The sequence below is a fragment of the Callorhinchus milii genome, unplaced genomic scaffold (genome assembly GCF_018977255.1).
Source record: "Callorhinchus milii isolate IMCB2004 unplaced genomic scaffold, IMCB_Cmil_1.0 Scaffold33, whole genome shotgun sequence".
NCBI lineage: Eukaryota > Metazoa > Chordata > Chondrichthyes > Chimaeriformes > Callorhinchidae > Callorhinchus > Callorhinchus milii.
The window spans coordinates 1,036,268-1,057,060 of NW_024704774.1; the positions used below are offsets into that span (position 1 = coordinate 1,036,268).

Consider the following 20,793-nt stretch of genomic DNA (forward strand, 5'->3'; position numbering starts at 1 on the left):
ATTCTTTCTACCCCCACCCTTTAACCATGGAACACTATGGCCAATCTTGAGGGTTCAGGCTATCCAGCCTGATACCATCTCAGCACAGACCTCAGATTCAACCCAATTTCCATGTTCATATGACACAGTTTTGCAATAGCGCAATAAATTTACTAACTGCTTAATCAAGTTAATTCCACCTTTTAAACCTAATCTAGGTGTGGCTCTCCAAGAGAAGAGAGCAATTAAGGGCTCCAAGATGCAACCCTGCATGAAGATGCTATATAAGTGAAACTTGTTGTTCTCAAACAGCACAGAATGTGCTGCCACACCAAACTGTACAGTACTTATCACCCAGCTTTAGCACTACTTGTACAAGCTACTTATACAGTGCAGTTGAAGACAGTGTCATGTGAAAACAGAGTCCTGCAGTAACCAGATATATCTGCTCTGTGGGAGAATCCAGAACAAGAAGGCATAATCTTAAAATTAGAGCACAGACTTCTGTGCTGTAAATTTCTATGGATCTATTTATGGTTTAAGCTATTTTGCTTTTCACAATGTATGATCAGATAAATCTTTAATAATAATAATCCTTGCATTTGATATAGCGCTTTTCACGTCTTCTAGACGTCCCAAAGCGCTTCACAGAATACACTGTAAAGTGAATTGACTGTATATTTGTGGGCGAACGCTGCAGCTAATTGCGCACAGCAATGTCCCACAAACAGTCATGGATTGAAAATGACCAATTTATTAGTGGATTTTTTTGGAGGGATTATTATTAGGCGTGTGGAGTAAGGAAACTTGCCCAAGGTTTCTCCCTCTGCCTGGAATTGAACTCGGGTCTCTCGCTTACAAAGCGAGTGCTCTAACCACTGAGCTACAGGACTCCACAGATTTAATAAAATCTATTAGGAGTGAAATTAGGAGGTCCTTTTTCACCTGAAGGATAGTGGAAATCTAGAACTCTCTCCCCAAAAGGCTGTGGATGTTGGATGCATTCACATTTTCAAGGTGGAGGTAGATAAGAATTTGTTCAGTCAGTTTATTAAGGGATATGGAGCAAGGGCGGGTAACTGGACTGAGGTACAGATCAACCATGATCTTATAAAATGGTGGAACAGCGCTAGGGGCTGAATAGCCTACCCGTTTCTGTCTATCTATTTATCTATACTGTGCTACAATGATCCTCACCATGCCAACCAAGCTAACTGTGCAGCTAAATATACAGTAGCAATGGTATGTACAGCGTACCATGATTCTAAAATGTAGCAGTTTTTTTTTATCAGTTTATCAGAAAATTTTATCAGTTTAGTTTGTGCCAACAATTTCCACAGAATGAATATGCTAGTGCAGCAAGTCATTAAGCCCATCATGTGTCAGTTATGTTTATTGTAATAAAGTGGGCAGAACAATTAACTAATTTCTAAATAAATGGGAAAAAAGAAACAAAATAAATAATAACATGATTAATTTTAAACAATGTTCCCAGATATTCTTAAAATGACCAGCAAATTAACAATGATATGATCTTCAGCCAGTGAAACAATTGGGGTTGAAATGAGACACCTATACAAACGTGTTTTGTTTAATAATTTTTGTTGGAAATATTTGTACAGTTTCATATTTCGTTCATGCATTTCAAAAAGAAACTAGATAAGTATCTAAAAATAACTATGCTGCAGGGTTTGCAGAAGGGCAGGTGAATGGGACTAAAAACAATGCTCTTAAAAGAGCCAGCCATAGACATAATGTCTGAATGGACTTCTTATGAGCTGTAAATTTCTATGGATCTGTTTATGGTTTAAGCTGTTTTGCTTTTCGCAATATATGACAAGATAAATCTTTAACAAAATCTATTAAAAATCAAACGTGAAGGGTAGCACAATGCAATAAAACTGTGTACTACACAGTGGAAGATCTCCCAATATTCTATGCACTGCAAGTTCCTATAAAACAGGAAGTGGTGAGGACCCACAAGGTGTGATACTTCCCCACAGGAAGAGAGGAAGAGAGAGAGCACATTTTGGGGGAAAAAAAGTCACCCAAACTGCTCTTGTAACCTCCCAGTGGCCAGATCAAGAGCAGCATTGGAAGGGACCTGGAAACAAACAACATGCATTTTCTCTGTCAGAACATGAGGTGGTACTTGAAACAGGTGAAAAAAACATAATCTGTATCAGGATATCTCTTAGTTAGTGGAGTTTCCTTACTCCACACGCCTAATAATAATCCCGCCAAAACAAAACAATAATAAATTGGTCATTTTCAATCCACGACTGTTTGTGGGACACTGCTGTGTGTAATTGGCTGCCACGTTGCACCAACAAATATACAGCCAATTCACTTTACAGTCTATTCTGTGAAGCGCTTTGAGACATCTCGAAGACGTGAAAAGCATTATATCAAATGCAAGGATTATTATTATTATTAGTTATACGGTAGCCCTCCTTTTTTGTTGCTGATTTTACTAAACTACAGAGACCAGCCAATAGTAAGTGGTATACCCTGAATATAGAGATGCTTCATATGTTCAAGATGTTCGTACATCAAACTTTTTTGGTTCATTGATCATGTTTCTTCTATGTTTTAATATTTCATGTAAGTGAACTGTCAACAGAGAGGTTGTGCATATTGAATGTTCTGCATACTGAAATGGCCTCCTGATAATAATAATAATAATAATAATAATAATAATCCTTGCATTTGATATAGCGCTTTTCACGTCGGGAGGACGTCCCAAAGCGCTTCACAGAACACACTGTAAAGTGAATTGACTGTATATTTGTGGGCGAACGCGGCAGCCAATTGCGCACAGCAATGTCCCACAAACAGTCGTAGATTGAAAATGACCAATTTATTATTGTTTTTGGTTTTGGAGGGATTATTATTAGGCTCTGTGTGGAGTAAGGAAACTTGCCCAAGGTTTCGCCCTCTGCCTGGAACTGAACTCAGGTCTCTCACTTGCAAAGCGAGTGCTCTAACCACTGAGCTACAGGACTCCACACTGATGTAAAAAACACAAAACGTAAATTGCATTGTAATTGTATAGTGCATTCAGTAAAAAGGCACAGATGACAGTTAGAATACTGGAGTCTGTTGACAAATATACAACACAAATTGTTGAAATCAATAAAATTAAAAGTAAACTTTCAGCTTTCTCATAAATAAAGTTCATAATAGATCTTCTTTGTGTTGTCCCTGTTCTTAAGACTGAATTCTGCAATTCACTTTTGATTCATAACAAATAACTGGTGTTTTTTAATGACACCCTACAAGTTATTTCAGTTTACAATATTACGTATACACTTTACAATTAAACTACTGTACAGGCAAACAGTGACATCTTCATAATATTTATTACAGTTCTTTTTGAAAATATGCTGAACTATACTGTCCACTCTTCACAGAAAAGGTATGGTTTGGACACTGCATAATATAATTAAGAAGCTAAGTAAAGGAAAATGATTAATTCGATTTTTAGTTCATAAATCAAACTAATATTTCAGAAAGTGATTTCTGTAGATTATTTAATCTTCTTCACATTAAATATAATCCAACCATTGGTAAAATATTACAAATGTTGAAAAATAATAGCATTTTAAATGGTGTTCGATGTCATTATTGTATCTGATGACATTTAATAAAAAATTTAGAATTTTCAAGGTAAGATACAAGATATTATTATAGAAATACTTGTTCAGGTGGCTCCATGAATTAGATTTAGATGAACCCAAAATGTGTTTTTTTGTCTTCTGAGTTTAATTTTCAGTTTATTGTAGCACACACACATATCAGGATTATATTTTGTTATTGTAGAACAACAACAGCAAATTGCATTTAAAAAAGCAATATGAACTCAGACCCACCCAACATTTTTTGAATGAATACAATATATAAATTACATTTAACCAAGAAAGGTGCATTCATTTTTTAAAGATCTTATAAACCATTAATTGTCAATCAACAGAAAACATTGGATATTTAACTTGGTCTTTTCATGTGTAAATTTTCCTCACTCTATGAATATACCACCAACTGTTGACTGACATTGTTTTGAAAATCTCCCTTGTTCTAGTCAACCAGCATGGGGTACTCAAGTACTATAAACGATTGAATCCCAGGCAATTTCTCTTTCCCTTTCATCACGTAGGCACCTCAGAATTGATTCTTTTGCCCAATACCAGAGCTATGAGTGACACAAGACACAAGACACAAGACTCCCAGATGAAATTGATCATTCACTTCATGGCTGTTTTTGGTGGGACATTTCTGTGTGCCAATTGGCTGCCACATTCTGCTATAAAATACACAGGCACTATTACACTTTACAGTAACTCCTGTGAAATGCTTTGAGACATCCTCTAGATGTGAAAGACACTATATCAAATGCAATGATTAATTATTATTTTATATCATGAATTCACGCCTTCTGGATAATCCTCCAGTACACAAATATATTGTTTCCTGAAACACCTCAGAGATTCACTTCTGATGATCCCCTATATAAGTAGTCTGTTTGACAACTGATGAAACTTACTTGAAGAGGGTAAGAAAATTCCATTGTTGATCAAGGAAGTCGCTTAAAACACACAAACATCTTGGACAGGATCATACTTACATTGGATTAGCGGGAATTGTGGGGAGCACTCTACAACACTTTTGAAACTTTTTGAGAAAGCCATCATATGTAACCTTATGAAAATAATCCCAAATAAATGCAAAGCTGGTCAAGCAGCATTTGAAAGAGACAAATAAGATAATATTTGGTGAACTCCTGCTGAAGAAGTAAACCTTGTACATTAACCTATATCTGTCTCTTATCTGCCTATTCAGATGAATCTTAAAGATGCCATGGCACTCTTCAAAAAGAGAACCCGCCCCCACCACCCATAAAATATAAAATTCATTTACTTTATGGATATTTGTGGGATATTGCTGTATATAAAATGCTTGCTGCACTTGCCAACATAAGCTCTGTGAAGCCCTTTGAAATATTCTAGAAGTTATAGGTGCTATTGTTTCTATGAAACTCGGGGAATGATTTAAGTATTTAGTTTCCCAGCAGCGTTCTTAAAATAAAGATAACTGGGATGCCACACAACTTTTAGGAGGTAAGGGAACTATCTACACACTTCGATTTATTTCAAATCATAAGACAATTGACACTACCAACAGGAAAGTGGAATTATTTTCCTCCCCCCCTCCCACACACACACACACAAAAAATAACCTTTATTGAAAAATTGCCTTCCCAGCCCTTTTTGAAGGAGGAAATCGGCAATGGGACACCTTCTCTTTAAAGGGACTGTGTTGATTGGATGAGGCACCCCCTCTCCGGCGGCTGGTGCTGTGAGTGGGTGCACAGACTGGGGCTGCTCTGCTGCTGGAGGAGGAGGAGGAGGAGGAGGTCACAGAGAGGCACCGAGAGCGCCGCACAGCAGCGCTGCGGGGATCCACCCAACAGCGATGTACCGACAGCTGAGGGTCCGGTCCGGACTGCGACCAGGAGCGGGGGGGCAATCCGACAAGTCGCTCAGGTAAAGCAAAGCATCTCACTCCAAATGCAGTCGATCGAGATGTGTTCCCGCATGGCCTTACCCCGCCTGGTTGGAGCGCTCGGGGCATTCGGCAAATACACCCGCTGTGTGTGCACTGCAAATCCAACGAGGAGACTACAGAGGGCAGTGCAATGTGGGGAAGCCCACTCCGCTGGAGGCACTGGGGTGGGAGTTCGGGGCAGGGGGAGGGGGTGGGGTTGGGGGGGGCATCGCGTTAACTAAAATGTATCTTTAGAAAAAGCGAAAAGTTCAGTGGCTTTGGTTTGGCGGATACTGTGCTGACTGCGGCGAGAGACAAAGATGCCCCGATGGGATGTGAAGTGTTTGGAAACCCGCTCGGTCCTCATTAAAGATAGACCACATTTCTGTGAAGGCGATCGCCCCCCCGGGGCCTCCCCGGTGCAGTTCCCGGGGCAATAACATGCACTCCCACAGATGTCACCGGGGTCGGTTACGGTTGTAACTGTTTTTATGCCGAACAGAGTCGATGCGAGTCAAAATATAACCAACACACACGGGCAATGGAGTTAAATTCCCGTTTCAGCTCCTCCGGTGGCGCAATTCCCGTTTAAATGCTCCGCCCAACCAGCGCCCACCCCCCAGCGCCCACCCCCCAGCGCCCACCCCCCAGCGCCCACCCCCCAGCGCCCACCCCCCAGCGCCCAGCGCCCACCCCCCAGCGCCCAGCGCCCACCCCCCAGCGCCCAGCGCCCACCCCCCAGCGCCCACCCCCCAGCGCCCAGCGCCCACCCCCAGCGCCCAGCGCCCACCCCCCAGCGCCCACCCCCCAGCGCCCAGCGCCCACCCCCAGCGCCCACCCCCCCAGCGCCCACCCCCCAGCGCCCAGCGCCCACCCCCAGCGCCCAGCCCCCAGCGCCCAGCGCCCACCCCCCAGCGCCCACCCCCCAGCGCTCAGCGCCCACCCCCAGCGCCCAGCGCCCACCCCCCAGCGCCCACCCCCCAGCGCGCCGCCTGCAGCCCGAGGATACTTGAGCAAAACAGCTTTGTCTGTTGACTTATTTGGGGCTTTATAAAATCCCCCAAAATCTCCGGAACAGTTTTAAAATGAACGGACTTTCTGGCAAACGGTTGTTTGACATGAGCAAAAACTGAATGTCATTTTCATGAATGAAAATGATTACCTTCATTTCTGCTGCTGCAGAATTGCAATCCCACCTTACCCTGCCCTGAGTATAACTCGTAAAACTATTGTATAATTTATTATTGATTCAACTAAACTTCCTCCCCCCCCACCACCACCACCACCCAAAAAAATAAATCGGTACAAGTGAAACAAAATGCAGTAGATACTTATGAATGCATGTCTCTACCACTCAATGGTGATGCTTTATAATGCATTCCACCAAGAGAGTGCATTTTAGAGGCTTAGGCTCCAGAAGCAAATAAATCAACTTCTGGCAGGACCTGGATCCCAGGCTGGAAAACAGTCTCTTTCTCCTCCAGCGCCGCAGTGCTTCCTGCCCTGAAGCGTTCAGCTTGAAGCTTGCTGTGCCCCCCTGAGCGGGGCTGTGGGGGTGTTCAGTTGAACACAAGCACCTCGCACCTATCTTCACTCCACACAAAACTGCTACTCCTATGCCATAATGTCTTAAACTACAGTACCCCCATCCAGTGGGATCCCGATACCTAAATCACAACCAATGAGCAAAGAACACTAAAAAACCCGTGATTTACGGTCCACCGGGATGCGTTTGTGATACTGACCAGTATATGGTTTGGTCGGAAGTTACACGCTATGGTTTCAATATTAACCGCTCCCCACCCCCCCCTCTCTCCCAAAGAAAACTGTTTGAGACTTGATAACAACAACAACTTTCATTTATATAACATCCCTCGCCGCGGGGAAGGGTCGCAGAGCGCTCCACAGTGAGTGGTGGAGCACAATCACATAGGAGGGTCTCCAGGCGCCACAGGGAGCCAGTGCAGCCTGGCCAGAACTGGGGTAGGAGCTTAGTGTGGATCCACTGGATCCTGTGTCTGATGGAACGGGGGAGATCGGTAAAGAAGGCATTTCAATAATCCCAAATCGTTGCACTTTTTTGTTTCAATGCCCCGCACGCTACAATAAGCAATTATATTATTTCTAAAGATGGAATTTAACGCGCATCTGGAAGAAGCATTGAATAGAAAGCTTATGTAATTGTCATGGGGGAGTGCAATTCGTTTAACAGAATCCATTAATTCACTTAGAAACGTAGCTGCCCTTTGACATGTCCAGTTAAAGTGGGTGTATACATATACTCACACACACACACCAAGAGGCATAGTTATCAAGAGGCACAAGTTAGAGTTGGATTTTCTAGGGAACTATCAAGTTGTGAAATGGGAATAAAAATAAGCATCAATCACACACAGTGTCACTCATACTTTGCAAAACCAAGGATAATTCAACAGAGAGAGAGAGAGAGAGAAATACCAACCTGAGTCTGGGCAGGAGACTATCTTGAGTGAACGCATCATCTTCTGGAGGATCTGGAAATTAACACGGAGGCTCAATTTGACCAGAAAGAACAATGGACATTTTTTACACATGTTTGATCTTTTCAGTTAAATGAAACATTTTGCCACTGGAATGTACAGTTACACGGTTTGGATTCGGAACAAATAAGAAATACTAAGAAAAAAAGGGCCATGGGCTGTAAGTAAGGGCTTACCTTTGTCACAAGATAACACAACAGAACTGAACCGTGTAGGTGAATGGAGCTAAAGTTGGGTGGAATTCAAGTTTCTCCCATCTACACATGCATACATCCCCCCTCTCCAGAACAGACAGGTGTTTATATAAGTTGGGTAAGAAAGCACCACCAAAACCATCGGCTGCCTACAGTGTTACATCACTAGCAAGCGAGCATGCCCATGGTTACTTTTTGACAGCAAGACATACGGATTTATTTCTTTATTGCAAAAGAGAGGTGTATATGCTTCCAACTTATTAATCATTAATGCTATTTTATCAGCAGACTGTAACACAAGAACTCCCTGCGTTCCATTACTCGCTCAGTGACATGAGCTAATTTCTCTGTACAGTAATATTCAAGAGCTCATTTGGCGCTTAAAAGCATTAAACATAGTAATTACACTACTTGACCCAGTCCCAACATCCCTCAATAATATTACCACCAGGTTCAACTTAATGATGAATTCTGGATTATGGAAACTTGCACTTTATAATACTACATGCAGAAAAAGAGGAACGGAGCAGAATATACTGCAATTTAAAAAAAAAAATCATTTGGAGAGGTCCTAACCACCGCGAAAAGAGACAAAGATTGGCCGCCCGGCCACTGCGAGGGGAAACATGATGGAGATGTTATTAAGATACCCGCTGTACAGTACTGCACTGTATGTGATTATCTGTACAGACTGGTGTATGGTTCAATACTGTTGCCATTTTGAAAGTGTTGTGCTGTGCGCAGTGGTGTTGCTGAGGCTGGCTGGCTGGGTTTGAGGGCTCAGGTTTCGATGGGGCTATTTTAAGGCTGGCTGGCTCCATGATTGTGTACACAGACACTCACCTGGTAACGAGCGACGTCTGCTTTCTCACAGGCACCGCACCAACCCTAGTACAAGGCATTCTCGGAGCTTAGGTGTACAGGCAGTCAGGTGTGCACACGATATCATATGTTTATCATTCTGTGTGTGTTGGAGCGATTTTTTTTGAAAAAAGGATCCATGGAAACCATTCGACGATTGCCCAAAACATGTGCATTGTGCACACACACACACACACACCACACACACACTCTCACACTCACTCACTCACACACACACACACTCACTCACACACTCACTCACACACTGCAGCCTTGCTTGTGGCTTTCAAGTGGTTAAGGCAAAGGGAGGCGAGACATCAGATCAGGCCGGGTTGGAGTTGACATGAATGACAAGCGCACAGACAACACGGTTTCCTTGTGCCGACAGACAAAAAAAAACCTCACACTCACACTCACTCACACACCCACACTCACACTCACACACACACCCACACTCACACACACCTACACACACCCACACACACATTCACTCACACACCCACACACACACTCACCCCCACAACCCCACCTCCACCCCCCCCACACACTCACACACACCCCCCCCCCCCCCACACAACCCCCCCCACACACAACCCCCCCCATACACACTGTTACACACACTCACACCCCCCCCCACACACACACACCCACACCCCCCCCCCCCCCACACACACACACACCAGCTTCACTATCACATCAGAAAATAAAGCTGATCCTTAACAGTCAGCCACCTGGGTTGCGGGCACCGAGGCAGCCGGCGCCTGGTTTCTCAGCACTCTACACGGATTGCTTCCCCAAGTTTACACGCGATCTTGTAGCAGATTTATAAAACGAAGCTGGGGGGTGTGGGGGGGGGGGGGTGTGGGGGGAATCAACCCCAACCTCTCCTGTTTTAAGCGCCGTCTCTGGGAATGAAGCGGGTTTTACTGATTCGCGGTCAGACGATCGGCTGTCGTATAAAGTACTGTAATTGGAAACGTGGTGAAAGATATTTGAATCCGACAACAGCGATGCACAGTTTTGCTTGAGAGATTGTAGTGTAATGTGCTGAAGAAAATCAGTGCCTCAATGGTTTCAGTATATTAAAAATTAACAGTAATCTCCCTCCCTCCCTCCCTCCCCCAGTATTCAAAGGGTGGTTTACAATACTGTACCAAAAACCTGACACTTTCCCCCCTGTTGCCTAGAACACGCCTCACCCCCTCCTCCCACTCCCCATTTCCTCACTTGCCTTGAGTAAATGCATCCACAATATTTATAACTTTTCGTGTTCTTCAGCCCATTAATAGATTGCGTGTACTCTCTTACAAAATAGCCGCTATAAAGATAAATTGTGGGAAAAGTCACGTAACGGTGATAAAGGAAACAGGGGAAAGGGAAACAAACAGCCACTGCTAGTCTGTGAGACTGTTACAGTAGTTGTCTGACAGTGCAGCCATCTATAAAACATGTCATTCTCAGTTAAAAAGACCAGGCCTTTAGGTATCAAAAACTACAAACTACCTTGCGATTCCTTTCTGCATCCCACGCTAAAACTGATGCTTTGATTTTCTTCCTGAAAAGCATAAGGTTTTATGTAATCGTTTAATTTAAACAAAAAAACTGCAATACATTCAATTGCAGAATCACAATGCGACCCTCTTATCACCATTGTTATGTAATGGATTACCTTTTATTTTCTAGACATCCTGGTACGCACGTTTCTATGGTGATATTCGCTTATTTTATGAAAGCAGATAAATACACACATCTCCAGCACAGGGGCTTTAACAAGCAGCCCAATGTATTATAGTCTGGGTATTCATGGGTGGTGGGACTTGTTTCAGTGCAGTTTATTGTATTTTCTTGCTACAAAGAGGACTGCTTACAGCTTGACATGCTTGCCCTGGTCTTCCTCCTATGTAGATACAACAACAACTTGGATTTATATAGCGCCCTCCACGCCGGACGGCGTCTCAGAGGCTTCACAGTAGCGCTAGATGACCTGGACGACCAAACCACTGTCCTCCACTGTATTATATACAATGGTCTTCAAGATCAAAAAAATATGTAGTTTATTTACCCTGACCCCAAATAGATTAATTTACATTTGTTAAATTAACATTTGTTCAATTGAACAGGTCAAATCTGATTTTTAAGCTTCAATTGAATCTATTGCTTTAACCCCAATTTCTTCCACATTATTTGCTGCTTGACTTTGCCTCTTAAATTTATGGCAATACATTAGGTGCCAGTCAGTAATTTCATTTAAAGTACAAACACACAGCGTGTGTTAATGAAGTATGACAAAGGCATACTTCATTAACACTCTAGATTTTTGGTAAAATTGGACATCACATGTGACTGACACAAAGCAAGCTAAAGGCTTACCCTGAGATGTTCTACAATATCACATCATTAGAAACAAACCACAACCCATTTCAAAGCCAGTTAAACCAAGCAATGGTCCATTTCCCAAACAGAAGAGTAATTTGTAAGGAATCTAAATACAGTTCACACAGGTAATCCCAAGAAGGGAATCAGATAAGTACCCATATTAGTCGGTTAGGTAGTAAATCTCATTGATACAGTTGCCTCTTGTATGACATTCGTCAAATTTGGGAAAGGGAAATCATCCTAAACTGGACATTGTAACCATGAAGTATTAATAGTGCATTGTAGTTAGAACTCAACATGGGAGTTTTTCCCGCATTAAATATGTATAACATTAATGATGCTGTAATTGGTATTTATTTCAAGTAAGATCTAATTACATTAATGTTCAAGTCAATTTGTGTACATTACACATACTGACTGGAGTTTTTATTAGTTCTATAACATTTTAGCATTCTACACTTCAACATACTGAAAATAATACTTGTGGATGAATGCAACACAAAATGTTAAGTAATTGGACTATCATTGTTTAGACAAGCCTGAGTCAATTTTTTTTATATTTTAATTCAGACATTGGCACTGTTGCAGGATACTTTGTACTATGTACTTTGTCATCTCCAATTCCAACTGCAAATTATCTAACAAATCCTAACCTTAATGATCAAACTCAAACTTGACTCATTCATTGTGACATCAAACTACTGTGTCGGCTTATGCTCTTTAAAATGCACTCTATTTATAGGTGTTTGAACATAAAATACAAGATACATGGCCCAACAGCTCAACTGATAAAAAGCCATTTCTAGAGTGGGACTAAGCCATAATGAACAGGAAGGTTCCACGTTTGACCCTCAGTCCATGTCACTGCCTAACCTAAAACAGGGTAGCTATATGGGTGCTATGGTTGACTACAGTACTTCTGATCAAGGGAGAGAAGAATCAGCCAGCATTCCTGTTCTTGAACGTTATGAAATGAATGAACCTGCTAGGAAGTGCATATATATTTGGACATCAGTTGAGGCTGGAATTAGTCTAGGGTATCAGATTTCCACAATTGAATAACATGGCGACACTGGTTTAGGTTCCTTCATGAAGAATCACCATTTCAATGGGGCACCAGAAATGAACAAACACACAGAATTGTAACCAGCATGAATTAATGCTCTAAGGAGCAGAAGGGGAAAATGGGAAGTATCTCCCTATACACAAACTTCATCCACAAACTTATCAACAAATTCAATGGCTCTTCTCAAATTGTAGTGTTTAATTTTTAAACTATTGAAAACATGTTTTATACAATTTATTTTATTAAACGGTATAAGGTGAGAAGTCAAGGAAATTAGTTATGAAGCAACACACAGTGCTTTCAGGACCAGCAATATTAGTGGTGGACTTCATGCATTCGGTACTGCACCAAATATAGAAACTCAAAGTAGACAAATAACCATTCCAAGCTCTTTATCTTGTTTCATTGCACATCTTTCCAACATTTGAAACCATAGGAATACAGTATCATACACTGGACCAAAAAAAGTAGGCAGTGGGCACCTGAGCTTGATTTAAAGTTGTGAAATTTTAAACTATGAGAACAACTCTTGGTTCCTAACAGTCATCTGACCTAAAATATCTGTCCCTTATAGTCACTGCTTATACAGGATTTTTTTTGTGTGTGTTTTAAACTATTTTTGGAATGTATGGTTGTTGGTGACAGCTGAAATATGGATTATGTCCTCAAACTATTGTTTACAAAATCAAATCAATACTTGGTGACACTGACTAAAGGCTATGAATACAATTTCTAGTTCATTATGGATTACCAGGATTTACCTAAATATATCGTGCAGATTAAATTCAATACTGCATTAGATACTTTTTTTTAAATCAGAGTAGCCCTGAGTAAATGTTAATCTCAGAGTGATACGAGTGACAGTTTCAATTTAGAATTGAGTTCATACAGAAATATCAAAGTTTACTTGATAGAAAGACAATTAAATTAAGAAAGGAATGTTGGCACACATGACATTAGGGATTGCATGATAAATAGTGGTAAATATAGAATTCTTGGAGCAGTGTATTAATTTGAACCAACTTTAGAAATGAATGAGCCTGTACAGTTTCACTTATCTTCTCTTTGGTTTTAAACACTCATTGGAATTTGCAACAAAATACTTAAGTGCAAAAATCTCAATATCTTAATTCTGCATTAGACCTCAGAATAGAGGAACAAACAGAAAAGGGAACAGAAATTACACATTTCTAAATGAATATAAATACTGCATAATTATATATTTCTGGATGAAAAAGCATTTTCTGGACAATGGAAAATGTAACTGAAAAGATTAAAAAAAACAGAAATGGGCAGGAAATTGCTTCAGAACCTCAACAAAAACAACTGACATTTTCCAGTGGCAACATTATAAGCAATTTGTATCTTTGGGAAAAGTTTACCATTAGATTCTCTGTTGAAGAACTACTCCATTTATTAAATAGAAAATAAGCACAATATTTTGCATTTTTAAACAGAAAGAAATAGTGGCTTTTTTTGTAAATTTGCTTTAACCAATTGTGCATTAGATATTCATAGAAAATACATTTTCAAAGGTCATATACTGAATTACAACATGTGTGCAATTTTAAAATCAACATCATAGGGGTTACATTGTTTACTGACGACTATAGTTTACTAAATAACATTTTATACATTCAGGATTTTAACATTACTTTTTATTAACATATTTCTTATTCCATTCATCAAAACCTCTATACAGAATTTCTGTGTAATGCAAATCATGTAATTACCACCTATCATCTTTGCAGATATTTATCAATGGAATATTCAGTTTTCTCCTACTGTTCAGAACTGATTTTTTAAAAAACTTTCTTTCATATAAGAAATAAAAGGAGCTTTGAACATGTGAGATTACAGATTCATTGTAATACCAAATTTAGACGCAAAGGCTTCTGAACATTGAATGCTGCTTCCTGTTTTCAAAATGTTATTTTTCTGACAGAAAACTGCAGAATATAATTCAAGCTTCAAATGTGGATTTGATGAAAAAAAAACCATAAGAATCCAGGTTCATTCTCTAGTTCAGAATGAAATTTAAGACATAATTCGTTTTTCCTGAATTACTGCAGAATTTTGACTACAAAATACACTTTAAGGTAAAATCCTATGAAGTGTTTTGAGGCATTGACAATGTGATAAAAACACTATATCAAATGCAAGGATTATTTTTATTAACACTTTTCTCAGTATCATTAAGATTGCCATTATTCTTTCAATCCTCGACTGTTTGTGGGACACTGCTGTGCGCAATTGGCTGCCGCATTTCGCCCACAAATATACAGTCAATTTACTTTAGAGTCTATTCTGTAAAGCGCTTTGAGACGCCTAGAAGTCGTGAAAGGCTTTATACCAAATGCAAGAATTATTATTATGGGAGAATTCTCACATGCTGCATCTAAAATTATACCAACATGACAATTGCAGAATATGTTACAAAGGAGGGTTACAGATGAGTAAAACTAAAGCTTGTTTTTATTTTGAGTAAAAAAGAAATACAATATTTGAAAAAGCTAATTTCCTTTTTAGCACATTAGCATATGTATGTCTGTTTTGTTTCATATTAACACGTTGTATGTTCCCATTGCAACTTCCTTACAACACTATTTTTGACAGTGGTTGTAACTATTTGTAACAAGAATCAACTAAATACCATATTGACTGATCCATTGACCTAGGGTCAGAACATTTGCTTCTAGCTGATTTGATAGTTGATTTAAAATGTTAACTTGCTCTCTGGTAATTTTGTTTTTTTTAAAAATTGAGTACATTGTCTAATCTAATCTCAATCAATTTCAAATCAATCTAGACACTAATCAAATGTTTTATTATTAGTTTCTAGATGTTGAATTTTCTTAAATTGTTGCAATATTTATATAATTTACATTTTTAAACGATAAGGTGATACTGTTTCATGGAAATACTATTCAATATATCCTGATTTATTAAGTAATATTTGAGAACAAAGAATGTCACTAACTATATACATCAGTAAAGGACTAAATTTGCATCTAGCAGAATTTTATATTTGTTTTTTTTAAATGTTCAATTGGATACACAGTTGTGATAAGTCTAACTAATTTGGCAAGAAAACATTTATTTTATTATCTATTTTAATAGTATGTTTGTTTGCAAACAAACATACTTTGCTACTTATTTAACTACTTTGATATGTATATACACTATTTGAATTGGGTTAATACATTTCAACAAGTAGGCAGGATGTGGAAATGTAATCTGGCCAAATCATGCATAATTTTGTACCATTTGCATTCTGGCCTTTCTTCTATCCAGCTGACTGTCAGGTTTAAATCTTATTGTTGATTGCTATCCTACAAAACAGTATGGTTTGGTTTGTTTAACTGCTGTATGTAACAATATTATCACTGCGCTCCCTATTTCTTTCCTCTCCAAGAAACAATGATATTAAATGGTAAACATGTGGTTTAATTTATGCATTGGTTGTAGTGACTAAGAGGGGGAAATGGATAAATATCATGAGGCTCAATCATGAATTGGGCAACTCACATGCTTTCAACCTAAATCTTTGAATTTCAAACAAATACAATTCATTCCTTAGGAGTAACAAAATACTACTGCCATTTTCTGTAACAAACCTTTGTTTAAAATAAAAATAACAAAAATCCAAATTTTAAACATATACTGACAGTAGAAGCTTGTATAATATCAGAAAATCTTAGTGGATGATGCAGCTAAAGTTGTTCAATAGAAGTTTAGATTTGCTGTATTTTTTGAATTGTGCAGAGGTAAATATTTAACAAGCATACATGTAAATATTGATTCTGGTTTTAAGTTATAGATTTTTTGAATACAACTCTACTCATCATAATGCTCCAGTTTTTGCAGCAATTGGGGAATAAACATACACTCACTAATAAGATCTTGCAACAAGACAAGGTTTACATCTTAATTAAGGACACACATTGCAGTGCTAATTTTCCAAACGTTAGTGGTAACAGATTTAAGACATCTGCAATATGGAATCATATTCATCAGTAGACATGAAAATAATAATAATACTTGCATTTGATATAGCACCTGATCACATCTTCGAGATGTTCAAAGCGCTTTACAGAATATTCTGTAAAATGAATTGACTGTATATTTTGTTGGCAAAACGCGGCAGCCAATTGCCACAGAAGTGACCCACAAACAGTCATGGCTTGAAGTGACCGATTTATTAATTGTTTTGTTTTTTTGAAGGAATTATTACACCCAGAAACATGATCCACTATTTGACTAACAACCGGGTTCCTACTTACTGCTAGCTGAGAGGCTGAAGGCCCGACACCGATGGTAGGGCGTTGGGGCGGGGGACGTGGAGCAGACCGGAGCCAGAGGAACGGAGGGTACGGGCAGGTAGTAGGGGGATAGTAAGTTGGAGAGGGAGGAGGGAGCGAGGCCGGGAATGGCCTTGTAGGTGAGGATGAGGATCTTGAAATCGATCCTCTGGGGGATGGGGAGCCAGTGGAGGCGAGCGAGGGTAGGAGTGATGTGGTCCCGAAGCCTGGTGCGGGACAGTACACGAGCTGCAGAGTTCTGAATGACATAATTCTGAACAACATAATTGTGAGGCGAGGATTTAGTCTGTGGGAGTTGGGGCTTCATTATTTGTACCGTCACAGTGACTGACAGCGGGTTGTGTTACTGTACTCTGAGCCTCAGGTGATATAAGCCACTGGGAACCACAACACATTATTATTACAATCATTGCATTACTTCAAGTTTGGCATCGAATATGAAGGCAGAGTTGAACTATGGCCCCGTGGCCTCTAGAGGGAGACTCGTTACCATTATTTACCAAGTAATGATGCGAAAGTTTTTGTCAACTAAAATAATGATATTATACATTTTTGAAGTGTTTACTTTTTTTGGAGGTCAACAAATGCCTGTACCGTTCAGCACACTTAAGAGTCTCCAAACCAAGCTGAGACTTTCATGTATTCCACCTGAACTTGGAATTCCCAGAGAACGGTTGCCATAATGGAATGCAAACTATCTGCCTGGAGAGACATATCCTGCATAATTAGTTCCGGAAAATACTAGTTGCTGGGTGGCAAGAGCCAAGGATTGGGGACACCTCAGTGTGTGATGGGTGTCTACTGGAATCCATTTAGTTAAAACCACAAAGATTGGAATTGACATGGCTGACTGGCAAGCTTTCCCGCTGTTGGTCCAGCTATCACCATCTTTCTCGTTAGAACTTTATCTTGCAGGATTAACAAGAGCTGAGTGGGAGGATTCCCTGCCCCCAGTGACTGGTGAAAGCCGTTGTATGAAAGCAATTCGTTGTTGTATTGAAACGCGGCTGAGATGCCAATGAGGTGACGTGAGACTGTGGCTCCGCCAATGCCGACAATCACTGCGGGTTATCAGCAAACTGATGGCACAGACACAACCACACAGACTGAAGAGCAGCAATGAGGCTGTTTGCTGTCTGTCTTTTGCTGGGAACCTTTATGTCAGGTGAGGTCAAGTTGAGCTAATTCCGCGTTGTTGCTGAATGATAGCTCCATTCTCACAACAATGGGTGGAAGGAAACCTTATGTAAGTTTCCTTACTCGAAACATAAGCCTCTGTTTATCTAACATTAATGGGAACTCCGTTGTTTTATAAGCCGGGGCTAAACACCCGTCCAAGTATTAATAGTTTCTGAATCCAAACGTTTTTCGTGGAAAGGTGTGACTTCCATTACAGATTCAATAGTACATTAACAAAATTAAATAGTAATTTGGAAACCGATTCTACGACTATGTGCGAGAAACTGCTGTGCCAACTTTGCCCTCAAAAATACACAGCAGTTCACTTTATGGTCTATTCTGTGTGAAACATACAAACATCTCAACCACGTGCTAATGTACTATATGAAACATGTTGATGATTTTTATTTGATTCTTGACAAACGTAATGTTTATAGCGCGTTTCTTGTCCGGAAGAAATTCCAAGGCGATGGAAAAATAAGTCAGCCAACGAGTGAATGCAAAATTTTCGTGCTGTTCCTCCTTTATTACAGATCTCTGTGACGGGGCCTCTGTCAGTCAGAAAGCTGTCCCGATGGTTAGGAAAGAAGGAGAAACTGTGACTTTTGAATGTACTTATTCCACTTCATATAGCTCTTACAATCTCTGCTGGTTCCGACGTTACCCAGGCAACCAGCCGGAGTTTATCGTTCGAAGATATTCTCGGGATGACAATCAGTACAAAGGAACAGGATTTGGAAACCGTTTCTCTGCTCAGCTGCAGAAATCCAAGTCATTCACCAGTTTATCCATCTCTGAGCTGGTGGTGTCTGACAGCGCTGTGTATTACTGTGCCTTTATTCACACCACAGTGATAGACTGCACTGCAAGTCTCGTACAAAAACTCCGTATGTATGTTGGGATGAACCGTCTATTGAAGTGTGTGCGAATCCTTGATGCCCTGCGGGGAGCAAACATGTCTGCAGCCAGAGACAGAGGAAACCGCAACCATCTCACATCAGCTTGTCAGCAAAACGTTCAAATCATTATCTGTCACAATAAATCCAGACAGCAATCATGTCCGACTTAGGCATTCCAGATCCAATTGCGGTTGAATAATTTTAGTTTGCAATATTATAAAACAAACCCTTGTCATAGAAATACATCCACGTGTTCGTCGCATCTTCAAAACTATTTTTTTTAAAAATGGTCACTCAAACCACGATTGGTTTTGAGATATTGCTGCGTTTAATTGGCTCTCGCGTTTCGCCCACAACATAGAGAGCCAATTCACTTTATAGCTGATTCTGTGATTTGCGATGAGTCGTGTCGAATACCTGATGTGGCGCTGTATCAATTGCAAGGATTATTATTGTTGATATTATTATTATTATTATTTGGTGTATGGGAAGCAGAGCTTCAATATCTGTGCCGTCACAGTTATTGACGGAGGGGTGTTTTGCTGTATTCGAAGCGTTAGATGATAATAGCCACTGGAAAATGCAACACAATATTATAACAAGCATTGCTTTACTTCAAGTTCTGCATAAACCTTGAAGCAACGCCAAACTGTGGCACATTGACCAATAGTGTGCGAAATCTAATATTATTTACAAAATCATCAAAGATGATCAATTTTTTTGCCAAATAAATTAATGAATTTTTAAATTGAATCCGTAATTTACATTAAGAGGCAAAGTCATTTATAGTTTAAATCGAGAGAATTTGGACGGGGAAAAAATGTTACCCTACGGATGAGATGGAAACTTTTTCCGTAGGCTATAATTCTTTCAAAAATAACAATAATAATAATTTGATCACTTGATCCATGACTACATTTGAAGGAACTGAGCGAAATTTCACTGCGTTTCACCCAAAAAATATACAGTTCATATGGAGGTGGTGGCAGCAAATGAGGAAAACCATCAACGTGCTAAAGTGTCCCCAAACCAAGTTGAAATTTCCATGTAACTCTCCAAGCATCGAAATCCCATAGATATATTATTGAAACGTCATTTGCAGTCTCTCTCTGGAGGCACGATTCAGCTCATTTATTTCCACAGAGTATTAGGCACAGTTTGGCAAGAGTCAAAATTTGGTGACCCCAGAGGCAGCAATGGCGTTGTTGCTTGAGTCTATCCAGCTAAATACACATAGCTTGACATTTATAGTGCTGTCTGGTAAGCATTACAGCTGTTTCTCCAGCGGTCAGCACAGGGCTTCGGCTCGAGCGGTAATCAGGAGCTGAGTGAATGGATTCACTGCCCACAATGACGAGTGAAAGCCGCGGTATAAAAGTAATTGGTTGTTGTGTTGAGACGCGACTGAGATGTCAATGAGGTGACGTGAGACTGTGGCTCCGCCAATGCCGACAATCAATGCGGGTTATCAGCAAACTGACGGCACAGACACAACCACACAGACTGAGGAGCAGCAATGAGGCTGTTTGCTATCTGTCTGGTGCTGGGAACCTTTATGTCAGGTGAGGTGGTGTTGAGCTATCTCAGTGTTCCTGATGATTTTCAGCTCCATTTCAACAACAATTTGTGGAAGTAGACCTGTAGTTAAGCCGTTTGTTCACTTGCCTCTCAAGTGAGAGGATCTGGGTTAGATTCCCGGACGGGACAGGACGAAAACATAGGCAAGTTTCCTAATACCACTTACACGCCTCTGTGTTTAACCGCAATAAGAATAACACTGTTTGCTCATCAGCAGTTTTAACATAAGCGGTAATAGTATCAACTAAATAATAATCTACCAAACCTTATTAGCGG

General features: G+C 40.1%; 1 protein-coding gene across 1 annotated transcript in view; it reads right to left on the reverse strand.

Moving 5' to 3' along the window:
• LOC121851363 (protein lin-28 homolog B-like) overlaps window positions 1–8,167 on the reverse strand; it is a 102,402-nt gene extending 94,235 nt beyond the window's left edge. The window contains exon 1 of the mRNA XM_042345199.1: window positions 7,985–8,167. Coding sequence (XP_042201133.1) covers window positions 7,985–8,096 — 112 coding nt within the window. The 5' untranslated portion in view covers window positions 8,097–8,167. The remainder of the gene's footprint in view (window positions 1–7,984) is intronic.
• Window positions 8,168–20,793: the final 12,626 nt, after the last annotated feature.